We start from the raw sequence: 15,055 nt of genomic DNA on the forward strand, positions 1-15,055 counted from the left end.
AAAGAAAGAAAGAAAGAAAGAAAGAAAGAAAGAAAGAAAGAAAGAAAGAAAAGAAAAGAAAGAAAAGGAGGGAGAGAGAAAGAGGAAGGAAGGAAGGAAGAATAAATTCCATTGGGCTCCCATTGGCCAGAGTGACTGACCAATCAAATTGATGACGTCCATATATAGCTCAAATACCCTTGCATACCAAGGCTATTATAAATGTAATAATGTTTCAATATGGATGCTTCTAATTTTTAAAGGAACGTTCTAGAGGCACCTGAGTGGCTCAGTCGGTTGAGCATTGACCTTCGGCTCAGGTCATGATCTCACAGTTCGTGAGTTGGAGCCCCATATTAGACTCGCTGCTGTCAGCGCAGAGCCCGCTTCGGATCCTGTCCTCCTCTCTCTCTGCCCTCCCCTCGCAAAAATAAAACATTTTAAATAGATAAACAAATAAACAAACAAAGGGACATTTAAAATGCAGAGCAAATGGACTAATCATTTAAGTTGTAGTAAGAACAAAAGCATAAATCATTTGAATAATCACTTGAGGTTCGTGGTAACGAAATGTGACCTATGTTGATGCATCCAACCTCCATCTTTTTCTCTAGATGCTTTTGCACAGATAGAACTGTCCATGGTATTACTTACTTTTCTCTAGGAGCACCAATATGTTCCACTACTGTAGATCCCATGTCTCCTTCAGAGATTATACACAAAGACTAGCAATTCAGAGATAACAGGTTTCTGTGTTTTCTTAGTAATTCCCCCTTCTAAGTGTAGTGGAACGGACTTCAGAAAAACAAACGTAAATCCCCTTAGTCTGTTTCTTTTTTCTTTTTAAAAGATGGAAAATAGGCCATTTTGCAGTTTCACTGGCTTTCACTGTATTATTATACTTGATATAATTAAGAAGTCTTTTGAACTGGTAAAAGATACAGAAATATTTTTTTAAGTTTACTTATTCATTTTGAGATAAAGAAAGAGAGAGCCTGAGCAGGGGAGGAACAGAGAGAGAGGGACAGAGAGAATTCCAAACAGGCTCCGTGCTGTCGAGTCTCAAAACAAGCCTGGAACCCATTAACCATGAGATCATGTCCTGAACCAAAACCAAGTGTCGGGCTGTCAACCAACTGAGCCATCCAGGCACCCCAGAAATGTTAAAAGAAAGGCAAGAGCGTGGTTTTTAAGAGAAATAGTTGTGTTCAATTTTCAGGTCTTATTTATTGCACCTAAATTTCATGACCGTTGCTTTGAATCTTAAAGTAATTGCAGTAAGCTTCATTTTCAATCAACTTATTATTTATTGGAAATGTCTAATTGCCGCAGTATACTTTTAATACGTTATGTCATTGAACAATTGTATTGTAGCTGGCACAAATATAATAGCTGAGATATGTAGTATAAACAAAGTACTTAAAGAAATACTAAGACAATTTCTTATTTCCACAGATATTAACTTTCCATTTGATATATGTAATGATACAGATGCATTAAGATGAACGGATAGAGGCCCCTGGGTGGCTCAGTCAGTTAAGCGTCCGACTTCAGCTCAGGTCATGATCTCATGATCATGAGCTCATGATCTTCAGCTCAGGTCATGTGGGTTCGAGCCCCACATTCGACTCTGTGCTGACAGCTCAGAGCCTGGAGCCTGCTTCAGATTCTGTCTGTCTCCCTCTCACTCTGCCCCTCCCCACTCATGCTCTCTCTCTCTTTCAAAAAAATAAACATTAAAAAAAAATTTTTTAAGATGAATGGGTATTATTAAAAACATTCATTTTTTTTCAGATCCCAGAAGTTAGCAGAAATGATCAAGAAAATGACTATGAAGATGATTTTACTTCATTATTTGCATATTCTTCTAGTAAGTATTCCTGTATGTTATGAATACATGTATATATGTAACATTTATATTAAGGTACCTGTAACTGGTCAAGTAAGACCAAAGAGTGCATGGAGAGCATGGAAAGGCATTTAATTAACTGAATGTCCTCTCATTTATAATACAGTAGAGATGTTACCTCATTATCTTGCCAATTGAAATACTTCTATTAAGTTCAGTGTTGAATAATCAAACCCCAGTTTTTCCTACCCAGAGAGAATACACAAGTCAGATTGATGCAAATATTTTGACTATTTGACAACTCTGCTTTTTCAGTATTTTTTAAAACAAAGTCACATTCTTTTCAGACCTTAGTTTTCTGTGCTGGGAAATGAGAAGCTTGGACTAGGTCTCTCTCTAAGGTCCTTCCTGGCTGTCATAGGATGTGGTTCTATATTCTAATGTCTGAGGGCTAATTCAGTCTCCCTACGTGTGTATAACTACCCATTATGCCAGATTCCGCTGGTATACAATAACTTCCTTCACCAGCACATCTGAAAGGCATCCCCCCCGCAGCATTTCCAAATCCAAAATCCCTAATGCTTGGTGCTTTCAAACCTACACCACCTGCTGACTTTCCCATTTCAGTAAGTGAAGATTCTTTCCTTGTTTCATTCCGTCCAAAAACCTGGAAGTCCTTTGGCTTTTTTACTTCCTCTCTCACCCCACATCCAGTCTGTCGGAAAATAATAATGTTGACTCTACCTTCACAGCGTAGCCAGCATTCAGCGGTTCCTCAATCTTTCATTATTTACCCTAGTCCATGCTGCCATCAGCTCTTCCTTGGATTATTGCAGTGGCACAATGGTTGTCAACGAAGGACTATTTTCCACTCGAAACGGGCGATATTTGTCAATGGACGGAAGCTGTTTTATTATCATGATTTGAGAAGGGAGCTTCCCAAACTGGCATTTAGGGGGTGGACACCAGCAATTCTGCTAAATGTCCCATGATGCATAGGACGCATACCACACACAACACAGGATTATCTAGTCCGAAATCTCAGCAGCACTGCTATTAAGAAACCCTGAAATAGCAGCTTCCACATTTGCTCCTCCTAATACTCTATGCTTCGTGAAGGAACTAATCACTTTTCTGTTCCAAATTTCTCTTTACTTTCTCATCATACTTATAATCTTTATCATCGTCTAAAGATTATCCCTGGATAACCTTTTTGGTCCCATCTCTGACCCCTGTCTTGTTTGTTCACAGCCACAGTGACATCTCACATATCAAGCATGCTCTTACCCTGGGGCATTGCCCTCTGAACACTGCACAGTTGATGCTCAATAACCATTATTGACCACTAGTTTTTCAAATGGTAGGCTGATCTGCAAATCAGATAAAATTAAATATAATGTCTTAACTAGCACACTTTGGCAAATCAGGAAACAACCTCAAAAGTTATGGCATAACACAAAATAATGCTAAAGTAATGAATTAATGCACTGAGTTTTAAAGCCATACATTTTATTTTTATTTTTGACAGTAATAAAACGGATGATAAAGGCCATCATTGATAATGACCATTTATTTATTATGAAATTTACTCCTCAGAAGAACTTCCTATAAAGAGAAAAACATGATTTCAATTATTTATAGAGAACAACCTCATTTCTAAAGACCATTTGGACCTGGAATTTTCTTGTTTAGGAAATTCTGTGTGACTGGACTCAGGGAGCATGGCACACCTAAGCAGATTTCCATTAGTATCACGATCACTGTGAAGTTGCCAAAACTCACTGACCTACTACATCCAACCCCCGCCCAGGGCTGGATTCCAGGTTTGGGCATTTTTGACAGAGACCAAGTAGACTCTGTTGCTTAGATGGTGTAAACATAAAGCATAAATACTGAATACATAAGCATAAGGGTGGCTACAAGTAATTTCCTATAGTTGATGATCAATTTGCCCAGACAGAAATCGTGAAGTCCCTTTGCTAGCCTGAGCAGTCATTTCTTTCCAGTCACTGCATTGTCTACTCTGTCAGTATTTCTAGAAACTACTTTGTTTTGGGCTCGGTGTTTGGTGTTAGAGGTAGAAAGATGAATGAGATCTGTGCAAGAATGAATGGCTGGTTGCTCTGCCCAACCTACTAATTAAAGAGTCTTGGTCTGTAGTTCTAATACGGAAGTTGTATCTTTCTTCTTTCTCACGTAGAAAAAAAGAACAATAAAAAATAAAATTCCACATAGAAATATGGGGTACCATCATGGGCACGATTTTTCTTCATGACTGATTTTCTCCCATAACTGAAAAGTTTCTACAGCATAACTCTTTGTTGTTTAAAAAAAAAAAAAAAAAAAGGCCTTTTTCTCCATACTCTGCCAATTGGCTTCTTTAGTTCTATTTCAGCTTAGCAACACTAAAACAACAGTCATTTGCTTGTCTATTGCACTGACAGTGACAGTAATTCACATATTCCTTCCAATCTAGAGATTCCAAGGTTGTTTTAAAGTTTTGTGAATCCTTTATTTAAAGCGGAATTTTTATGAAAATTTAAACAACAAAATCTTAAGATTTGAAGTTACTGCATTATAGTATCTTTTTTCAGTTTTCTTCCTGGGTATTTATTGTGTACATTATAAAAACAAATGATGGAATCATGATTCTTAGGATGGAGGGAATTTGGATTATTTGGTTAAGTTTCAGGATAGGATATATTTCATAGATGATAGAACTGAATCTTAGAAAGATTTTCCTACCATTGGTGATTTGGATGCTTCTCCACCAAACAATAACACTTTCCTCAAGTAATGTTTTCAAGAGTTAAGATATAATCTGGTGATAATTATATATTAAAATAGTCACTAAGTAAGAGGACAGAGTCACTTTTATTGCATTATTTACAAGCAAGTTAAGGTTTATCATTTTTCCTTGAATTTAGCTTTTCCATAACTTACTTACCACTTCTTAGGTCAGTTATGCTGTTTTCTAATAAAAATGCAGTCATATATGAGTCTGCTCAAACAATAACTCTAGAGAATCCAAGTGTTATTGTATGTATGAGTGTGTCAAATTGTGAGGTAGCAAGATATAAGGAAGCTTTAACTGTTCGTTTGGTATTTTAAAAGCCCAAGAATGACTGTTCGCTAAAATTATGCATTTGTCAGCTTTCCACTGTATCAGATCATAAAAGTTTTATTAGCAGTACTGTCACTTCTGTATGAAATTAGAAAATATGAAATGCCTCCAGATGGTGTGTTTAAATGAAATCTACTGTCTTCATCATAAACAGCCATACAGAACCCAGCATTTCATCCTGAAGGTGGACAGACATACAGGCAGTGGGCAGAAAGAGCTGAGGCAGATGAACTGGCAAAGGAAGATAAAGAGGGTGAATCGAGCACAGAGGCCGAGCACAGCCTAGCAGAGGTTGGGGTTGGCACTTCTGCGAACCAGTATGATGATGACTTCTATGTGTTCGTTCCTGGAGACAATCCAGAACATACTTCACGAGAGCCACTCGTCAGCAACAGACCACCTCCCCCCCCTCCACGACCTGTAGCTGCTGCCTTCCCACTGGAAAAACCTCACTGCACATTGCAGGGTAAGTTTAAGGGTTAAAACAACAACAACAAAAGTTTGACGGGCTTCCATAGCATATAGTGCAGTGGCAAATCTGTACGGGGAAGATCAGCGTTTAAACCCAAGAACAACTTTCTTGCTGTTCCTTTAAGGCCTCAGAAATCAGGCGATAGATACCTGCCATTCATTCACTTTCCCTTTCTTCCTCCCCCCTCCCCCCCTCCCTCCCTCCCTCCCTCCCTCTCTCTCTCTTTCTTTCTTTCTTCTTCTTTCCTTCTTTTCTTTTCTTCCTTCTTTCCTTCTTTTCTTTTCTTTCTTCCTTCCTTCCTCTCTCCCTCTTTCTTTCTTTCTTTCTTTCTTTCTTTCTTTCTTCTCTCTATCCTCCCTTTCGTTCCCTTTCCTACCACCTTTCCTTCCTCCTTCCCTCCCTTCCTTTCTTTCAGAGCAGTCTCATTACAAAGCTTCAAGTAGAGAAATAAAACTTGGAAGGAGTCTGTACTCCTTCACGTAAAATGAACCTCAAGCATCATGTGGAAAACTAAATGACAACTTTCCTTTTAAAAAAAAAAAGTCATCTGGCAAAGGAAAAGGCTAACGTTTTACAGATTTGAAAGTGACCTTGGGCACATCACTCAGTTGGTAGCTGCAGGGGAAGCAAGTGGTAAAGTGTTTCTCACACTGCACTGAGACCAAAGCCTAAGAACACTAAATATATTGCTAACGTGGAAGAACAGTTAAATGGCTGTGATTGCATTTGTTCCCAGATACAAGATTTACCATGTGTAATGGGGGCAGGAGTCGGGGGGAGGACAGGGGTGGTGTGGGTAGTATCGACAGGAGCTTCCATATTGGGCTTTCTGGCTGGAATGTTCAACAGCCTAACAGACTTCTATCTCCAGGCTCACTCTTACAGTCACTAATGATCACCGACATTATTGATTACTATTTTACACGTACTTTCCAAATTCAAACAGTGTTCTTACAATGAACTTTTAATAAGGTGAAAGAAACATCTATTATTAAAACTCTGTTTGCCATTGTACTTTAGCTGTTGAATCCTAGAGGGCTATAAAGTATAATAAACACTGTTTCAAAAAGTGAATTAGAAGCCATGAAATTTAGCATTTATATCCTTGAAGGTCGTGTCTCTCTAAAGGTTCAAGTTGATGAACATAAACCTTTACTAAGGTCATGCACTGTACTCAGAGATGAAAAGTCCTGCTTAATGGAAAGTAAGGAAAACCTAATGGGCACTCCTCTGATTCTTTCATTCATTCAACAAATATGTGTTGATTACCTACTATGTGCCAATGGTCTCTGAGAGACTGTTGTGATAGATCAGGGAGGTAGGTGTATCAATACTGGGGGTGGGGAGAGAGACATAGGTAAGCAGTACCCTGTCAATAAAATTCTTGTATATTTTCTCACTTTTTACAGATATGAATAATTTTATGTAATTATTAAAATAAATTGTAAAGAAGACAAACTTGTCTTCCGTCAAGTTAAATCTCTTAAAGGAGCTAATAATAAATTGTGTTTTCCCTAATGTAAATTTTTATATGCCGTATGTTGGTTAGAAGGCCTAAAACTACAGAGAGCAGTCACCAGATTTCTAATACCAGAAGTGTAATGTTGGCAAGTATATCTTCTGAAAAGTACCAAATACAAGAAGCAAAATAAAACAAAATCCACACTTTTTATTTTAAAACCTTATACTTTTACATCTGATATGCAGTGTTAGTTTTGACCACATGTTTTCATCGGGCTAATATTGGAAGTAATGGAAAATAACATGTCAATATTTTTTCTTAAAGTTCTTTGATTACAGCCTTTGAAAATAATCCTGGAAGCTACCACTTTTTCTTTTTCTTTCTTTCTTTCTTTTTCTTTCTTTCTTTCTTTCTTTCTTTCTTTCTTTCTTTCTTTCTTTTGCCAGGGAATTTGTGTGGAGTCTTTGATTTTAGCTAGTGATACCTTCAGAATTGTTTTCTGGGATGAGTTTCCTTATGCCCTCAAATTACCAAAAGAGGAAGGGCCACCTCCCCATATCCTAAGCATCAGATGCCCCAGGATGGATTTATGGACATATTCGCTGGAGGAAAAAAAATAATATAAAACACTATAGAACACTTGTCAGTTTATGAAGAACACATTGTCCCTCTTTCTCTCCAGAACACACTTGCAAGGCAACAATCGCTATTATTCCTCTTTGACTCAGACCCAAGACCATAAAGCCTGTAATTAAACTGTATCAAATACTTCTATAAACCAGTTTCCTTGGCTTTTAAGATTCTTCTCTTTGTTACACAGTCTGCTACTATTGTTTTTTTCAAAAATTAGAATGATAGGAATGATTTTGTTTCATCTTTATCTCCTGATGCACAACTTGAATTGAGGATGCTAGGCCCCGTTCTGACATGAGAAGTAGAATCAGATACATTGGGAAATAAAAAAGAAAAATGTATTATTTCTGCTACAAGCCCAACTTTAGAAAGAGTTGGGAAGGAGGGTGGGTGGAGAAACAAAGAGTTTAACAGCTCAGGAAATGGGTTGATCAAAGTAAGATAGTTGACACATTCCTCTAAAAATGAAACACTGTAAAAATGTTTCCCACACACTTAATCTGGTTTCACCTGTTATGCTGTCAGTGAAACAGAAGTCATGAAGTCAAAATCTCAGTACCATATTATTCATAAGGAGAAAGGAAAATCATGCAGATTTGGAAGTTGGTGGTAGGCAATTAGGCATTACTTCTTGGCTTAAACTAATTGAAACAATCGGATCTAAGACTGGTTGGGGAAGGATCTTGGCCTCTCCTCATGAGCCTACCCATACAATTGCTGAACTACTGAAAATAATACATTTTTATTTGTTCTACAACTTGTCATTCTCCTTAGCTTCCACATCTTTCCACTAAAAGAGCCATAAGTAACCTAGAAATCATTTGGTCAGATTGTCACCAAAGAGGAAGGAGAGTAGTTCTCCCTTAGGTCACATGCATGATCTCTCAGAACAACCCAGAAAAGCAATGATTTTTAAGTCGATAACTTTAATTCTTTCCATTTTATTGTTTTCATTAATGCTTTAAGCAAAACATTTGTGAATAGTCTAATGTTTGGGGCACCTGGGTGGCTCAGTCAGTTGAGCATCTCGGCTCAAATTATGATCTCGCAGTCCGTGAGTTCAAGACCCATGTCAGGCTCTGTACTGACAGCTCAGAGCCTGGAGCCTGCTTCAGATTCTGTGTCCCTCTGTCTCTGCCCCTCCTCCATTTTCTCTCTCTCTCTCTTTCTGTCTCTCTTTCTCTCAAAAATAAACATTAAAAAATTTTAAGTCTTTTAATAAAAATTTTCATTAATAAAAATTTTCATACTCATTAACCAAAGAATGTGATACTTTGTCTTCTAAATAACTGCTACTAAAATATTTTAATACATTCTTTAAAAAATATGTAAAGATTCTGCTGAGTTTTAAAACCATAAAAGATTAGTCTTTTCATATGAATTAATCTTTAAGCCTTTGATTATCCATGCCATCATGTCACAAACCCTGCTTTCGATGTCCTTTATCTAAGAATGAGGTTCATGCTGACTTATAGAAATCAAGAGTTACATTTTTGAAACTCAGTTTGTCAAACCACTGTGAGACTTACTGTAAGAAAGCGAGTAATGGCACGTTTGGCTATTCCCCCCTGTCATTTTCAGAGAAATTGAATGTTAGGCAAAATACCCAGTGCAAGCCCTATGAATGGTAAAATGACTTCAAATGGAAAAAAAAAATCTTAGCATATTCTGCCTGAAAAATAAGTTTTCAAAGCATTTGGAATGGAGGCTTAGTTTTGTCCTTCAATTTTCTGGTATTAAATCCCTTGTAAACTATGTGCTTGTATTTAGTGTATATTTATGTGCTTATTTATATGTTTTCAAAGAAATATGTGTTTTAAACACTTTTTTTAAGATTTTTTTTCTGGTTGTGAAATGTTTTATTTTTTTTTAAGTTGTTATTTTACTTCCAATTAGTTCACACAGTGTAAGATTTTATTTTTAAGTAATCTCTACACCCAGTGTGAGGCTCGACCTTACAGCCCTGAATACCAAGAGTCACATGCTCTACTGACTGAGCCAGCCAGGCACCTCTAACAAACTTTTTTTTAAACAAAGGTAATAATTACAAACTGCAGGAGAATGGTAGTAAATTATATAGTTCACTCTTCTTTTTGAAATCTATAGGATAATATACAAATTATTCAGGGGGGAAGTTTCAAGAAAGTGACAGAAGGACATCAGTAATACTGCATGTAAGAGAAGAGTAACCACCACCTAAATATTTCATAAGCAGGGAAAATGGTGGAAGGCCAAATGGAAAGAAGTCAAAACTGGTGTGATCTCGGAGCAAGACAGGAAACAGGAGGTGAGACCAAAGAAGAAAGGAGAGAAAATGAAGAGGAGAAAGAGGAAGACCCATATACATTTGCTGAGATTGAAGACAGTGATTATGACATGATATTGGCCAATATGAGTACAAAGAAAAAAAATGGGAGTTGGTCTTTTATCATAAACAGACCTCCTGCCCCTACACCTCGACCCACAAATATCCCTCCAAAAGAGGAAACCACACCTTACATAGCTCAAGGTAATGTTTTTTGTTGTTTGTGTGTGTGTGAATGCTTTGAGGGTGGGAGGAGTTGTCCTGTTTTTTGGTGGAGTCAGAAACCCCATGGATGGAATATTATTTTCAAGTCATAGGTGAGTTTTACTGGCACGTTTTTAAATATAGAAACACAATGAATAAAGAGAATAAGAATAACGATAGGGTTCTGGTTTCTAGCTCTTCATTAAGAAGTACCCAAAGACATGAAACCGCAGCTTATGTGCAGAAATTCTATTTGAAACTTTTTCTATAATTCTACAAGAGGAAAGCTCACCTCCTATGAATAATGTGCAATACAAGAAAAAGACGGAAGTACTTCTTACCACAACTTTACTTTTTGCTCCTAATTCCACTTAAAACAACTTTAAAAACTGAAAAAGTTGTGAATACTAGAATCTCAGATATGCAACTCCAATTACTCTCTTAATTTTTTACCCCAACAATCTGCCGTAGAATTTCTACTGCATTTTAGACTCCAATTCTTCTTCCTCATTTTCTACTCAGTTGAATCTAAATTTAAAAAAAAACTAAAAAATTGTTGAGCTTTTGTATATCTATAGCCTCAGCAAGGTATACTTACTCTATTGTTATTTTCCAGCACTCTTCTATACTGTTTGGTTGGATGTACTCCATGAATCCATAGTGTCTGCGAGATGACTTTTATTTATCAGCTCATTGTATGCACATGGACTGAGTGCCTTTTTGGGCTAAAATACCATCCTAGGGACTGAGAAAATGGCATAAAACAATTTCTTCATCCTGGAAGAGTCCCTAAGTGGCAGATATGCAAATACATACCTAGAGTACAATGTGACACTTTATTACAGATTTTTGAACAGAATGGAACACAAACAAAATGTTTGAGGGATAACTAAAGCTGAGAAGCAATAGATTATATATTCAAACAATTCAAACCAAGTACTCCAACAGAACATTTAAATATATACCGCAAACCTACAGAAAAGAAGCACAAGTTACTCATCTATGCTTAATATGTTCCAAAAAAACCACTCCATTGCTTGTGCATTATGTATTGGGAAATATATAATTTGTATAAGAAAATTTATCAAGTACGTGTAAAGTTAATTACCAGTGTACAATGTACTTACTCAACAGTGATCTGCTGACAATGTTCAAGAAACTATTACAAATTAGAAAATAACAAATTAATAAATGTGTCAGCTAAAATAAAATGTCAGCTGGAACAATCATCTAAATTATGTCAGGGAGTAGGTGCAATTAGAAATTCTTAGATTGTCGAATATAGTGACCTCTAGAATACTACTAGGCCTTAGACAGGGATACTACCTCCCAATAAATATTTAAAAAAATTTTTTTTAATGTTTATTTTTTTTTGAAGGGGAGAGAGAGACAGAGCACGAGTGGGGGAGGGGCAGAGAGCGAGGGAGACACAGAATCTGAAGCAGGCTCCAGGCTCTGAGCTGTGAACTCACAAGCTGTGAGATCATGACCTGAGCCGAAGTCGGATGCCCAACCGACTGAGCCTCCCAGGCGCCCCACCACTAAATATTTTTTTAAAGAAAGAAAATAGACACAGCTCAACACAAGAATTTAGTTTTATTCTAGAAGTTTCTGAAGAGGTACATTGTCTTCTATATCCCATTCCTTGGGGTGTTCTCAGGACCACAGGTAGAGACTCCCATGTTGCGATGTTCTACTTTTTGCATTTTATCTTCCCATTCTTTTATTGGCTGTCATATTCTCATTTTCTGTTTGGTTGGGTGTATTGCACAACTCCATAGTGTCTGAGAGATGACCTCTACATATCAGTACCTTGTATGAACATGCATTTCGGGTCTCAATTTGTTATTTTTGTATATTTATTTTCTCTTTCTTTGGAAGTGGTGAGGGCAGTGGAATTCAATACCTTTGTTACTGTTTTCTTTTCTTTTGTTCTGATTTGATTTTTTAAATTTTTGTGATTTTAATTGTTCTGTAGTTTTCATATTATCTCTATTACCTTTGTTTGCTTTTTGTGCTATCTGGAATGCTTGATACATCCATCAAATATCTTAACTGTGCTTTTATGAAGCTCCAAAAACCTAAATGGAAACTCTACTTATTAATTTGTGGACTGCATTAGAAGGGGAGATAAACAACTTTTTCACTGAATTACCTACCCCACAATGTTAGTTTATATAGATCTATTTTTCTATCCTTTTCAGTTTTCCTAGAATAAAGTCCAAAACTCCAACCTACTTTATATGTCTGGTTGCCAGAACTCTGAGATGAAGTGTGGGAAGGAAACTGGGAAATTTCACTATTTAGAATGCATAATTCAACTTGTTCTCCCTGTGTTCAGCCCAGTGTGTAACTCTTGTGACCCACTGTGCCTCGTGTCCATGGCCAGAACTACTTTTGTTCGGTTTCTCCAAAGAATAAACCTTCCATCATGGATGATTGCCTCAGTTCATTGGAGAAGGACTTTGGAGCTATGATTGCTTTAGACCTTTAGTTTATCCCACATTAAATAAGAGAACTGAGATGATTTTTCTCCTGGTTCATTTATTCATTAATTACATAAAGATGTATTGAGTACCAGATGATAAAATCTTTCTGTGTATTAATTAATTCCCTACAAGACAATGGTACAATTTGTCATACACACACACATACCCCCCACACACACACACACAGAAACTTTAAAGAATCTTAGAAATCTTGAGTTTCTAAGAAATTTTTGAAACTATTTATCTCACCTATTGCAAGTTTGACACCCTTCAATCTTTATAAGAAATCTTTCTACTTCAATTATACAATGTGGTTTGTTCTCACTCTATTTGAGTTTTATGAAGACAGGTACCAGGGTTACAATATGTGGGGTTTTTGTTTTCATATTTTTTTGCACTTAAGTATATAAAAGCATATATGGGTTTTACCCCATATCCCAAATCAGTAGCAAAATATGAACTGTAAATGAGATCACCACAGTTCCTTTCCATTATTTCTTCCTTTCCTCTTTCACTGAGACAGACTTGCTTGCCTCTTCCTTTTATGCTATTGATTGTTGATCATTCTGTTCCCACGTTAGGAAAACATTGCCTCATCAGCTAATTCTTGATGTTCTTTGCATTTCACAGGGTAAGAGTCTTTCATCACATCTTTGCTTTTTTTTTTTTCCATAGCTCAGGCAGCTCTATTAAATAAAATTGCCATCATTTCCCAGAAAGCCACCCATTCAATTAGAAGAACATTAATTTGCCCCAATTCTTGCCAGAGCACAGAAGTAGTAGCAGAATGTTGGCACATACAGAGTGTGTTAACGTAGCCAAAGAGAAGGGTGTAGAATAGGAGATGGAAGAAGAATTCAGGATGCACAATCCCAACTTACTATTTCAGAAATTCAAGAAAGTACTAGCAAGGAAACTGGGCAGATAAACCAGAGAGATACAGTAAAATTATGTTGGCTTTTGTGAGATAATAGAAAATATGTATGTTTATGTCCACCCCCAATTCCTGGCACAGGACTCCTGAAACCTTGTAATTTCCTCAAGTTATTTCCTGGATGGCAGGAGTGTTTTTTGCTCTAAAGAGGAAACCCTGAATAGGCTCCTGGATGAGGGCTAGGCATTAAATACACCAAGTCATGATTAGCAGCAAGGAATCTTCAGCCCCAGTCCCCCATTTTCTGGAGAAGGGCGAAGGACTTCTTGATCAATTGTGCCTATGTGAGGAAGTCTCCATAAAATCCTACTAGTAGGAGATTCCCAGAGACTCCATGTTGGCAAACAAATCCACACAGGAAGGGTGATACATCCCTACTTGATGGGAACAGAAGCTCCTACACTTGGGACCCTCCCAGACTTTGCCCTATGGATTTTTTCATCTAGCTATTCACCTGTACCCTTTATCATATCCTTTAATATATTGGTAAATGTAAGTAAATGTTTTTATGAAGTCTGTGAGCCACCCTAACAAATTAATTGAACCTGAAGAGGGAATCATGGGGATCTCCAATTTATAGCCAAATTAGACAGAAGCTATGGATAACCTAGGAATCTACTACTAATGATTGGCATCTGAAGTAGAGTAGAAGCAGTCTTGTGGAACTGAGCCCTCATACTGTGAGATCTGACACTATCACCAGGTAGACAGTATCAGAATTGAGTTAAATTGTAGGACACTCAACTGGTGTCATAAATTGCTTGATGGGGGAAAAACTCCACATGTTTGGTGACCATAAATGAAGTTGAGTGTTATGAGTGTGGCAGAAGTGTGAAAGAAAAGAAGACACACATAAAAGACACAGGAGGAAAACTGAGTTTCCCCATTACACCTTTGCAGAAAGTATTGAGATTCAGCCGATATTATCTAAACAAATAATGTCATATATCTGAGATTCAATTTTCTCATTGTAAGTTTGGGGTAAAAATAATATCTACCTCAAAGATTGTTGTAATCTTTAAGGGAGATAAAATTAACAATAATTACCCAGCACAATATTTGGTATGTGACATACACTCAATAGATCATAATTAAAAGCAATTCTACTTTGTCTCTCCTCAGTTTCTGGGCAGACAATGACTTTGATAAACTAACTTTAAATTATAGGAAAAGTGTGTGCTTCCTGGATTCTGGTAGAATCAGAGGGTAAGAAAGCTATTAGAGACAGAGAAGGGGGGCTGAGGAGAGTTATCCTGTCCTCTAAAGGGATAAATTGGCTCAGTCTACTCATTATAACAATTATTATTAGACAACCTTCATGATAATTTCTAATTCACAGGACAATCCTACATGGTTGGCATTAATAGCCTCATTTTATAGATGACGAAACTGATGTTTGGTGAGTTCCAGTGTCTTGCCCATGATAATAAAATTAGGAAGAAGAAGATGTAGGATTTGGACCCAAATCAGCCTGGTCCCCATGCCTGTTCACAGGACACCACAAATTTCCTTTACTGATCTATTTATTTCTGGATTATTTGTTAATATTTATTTCCTCCTTCTGACCCATAAGATCCATGAAGAAAGACCAATCTTTTCTGGTT

General features: G+C 37.0%; 1 protein-coding gene across 4 annotated transcripts in view; it reads left to right on the forward strand.

The window, feature by feature from the left end:
* The window catches only part of BANK1 (B cell scaffold protein with ankyrin repeats 1), a 319,777-nt gene that overhangs the window by 262,560 nt on the left and 42,162 nt on the right, over positions 1-15,055 (forward strand). For 3 of the 4 annotated variants that reach the window (XM_049632137.1, XM_049632139.1, XM_049632136.1), the window contains exons 8-10: positions 1,774-1,849; positions 5,107-5,418; positions 9,732-10,028. In XM_049632137.1, the coding sequence (XP_049488094.1) occupies positions 1,774-1,849; positions 5,107-5,418; positions 9,732-10,028 (685 nt within the window). The remainder of the gene's footprint in view (positions 1-1,773; positions 1,850-5,106; positions 5,419-9,731; positions 10,029-15,055) is intronic. The other variant, XM_049632138.1, reaches the window with a different exon arrangement.

The sequence above is a fragment of the Panthera uncia genome, chromosome B1 (assembly GCF_023721935.1).
Source record: "Panthera uncia isolate 11264 chromosome B1, Puncia_PCG_1.0, whole genome shotgun sequence".
Classification (NCBI taxonomy): domain Eukaryota; kingdom Metazoa; phylum Chordata; class Mammalia; order Carnivora; family Felidae; genus Panthera; species Panthera uncia.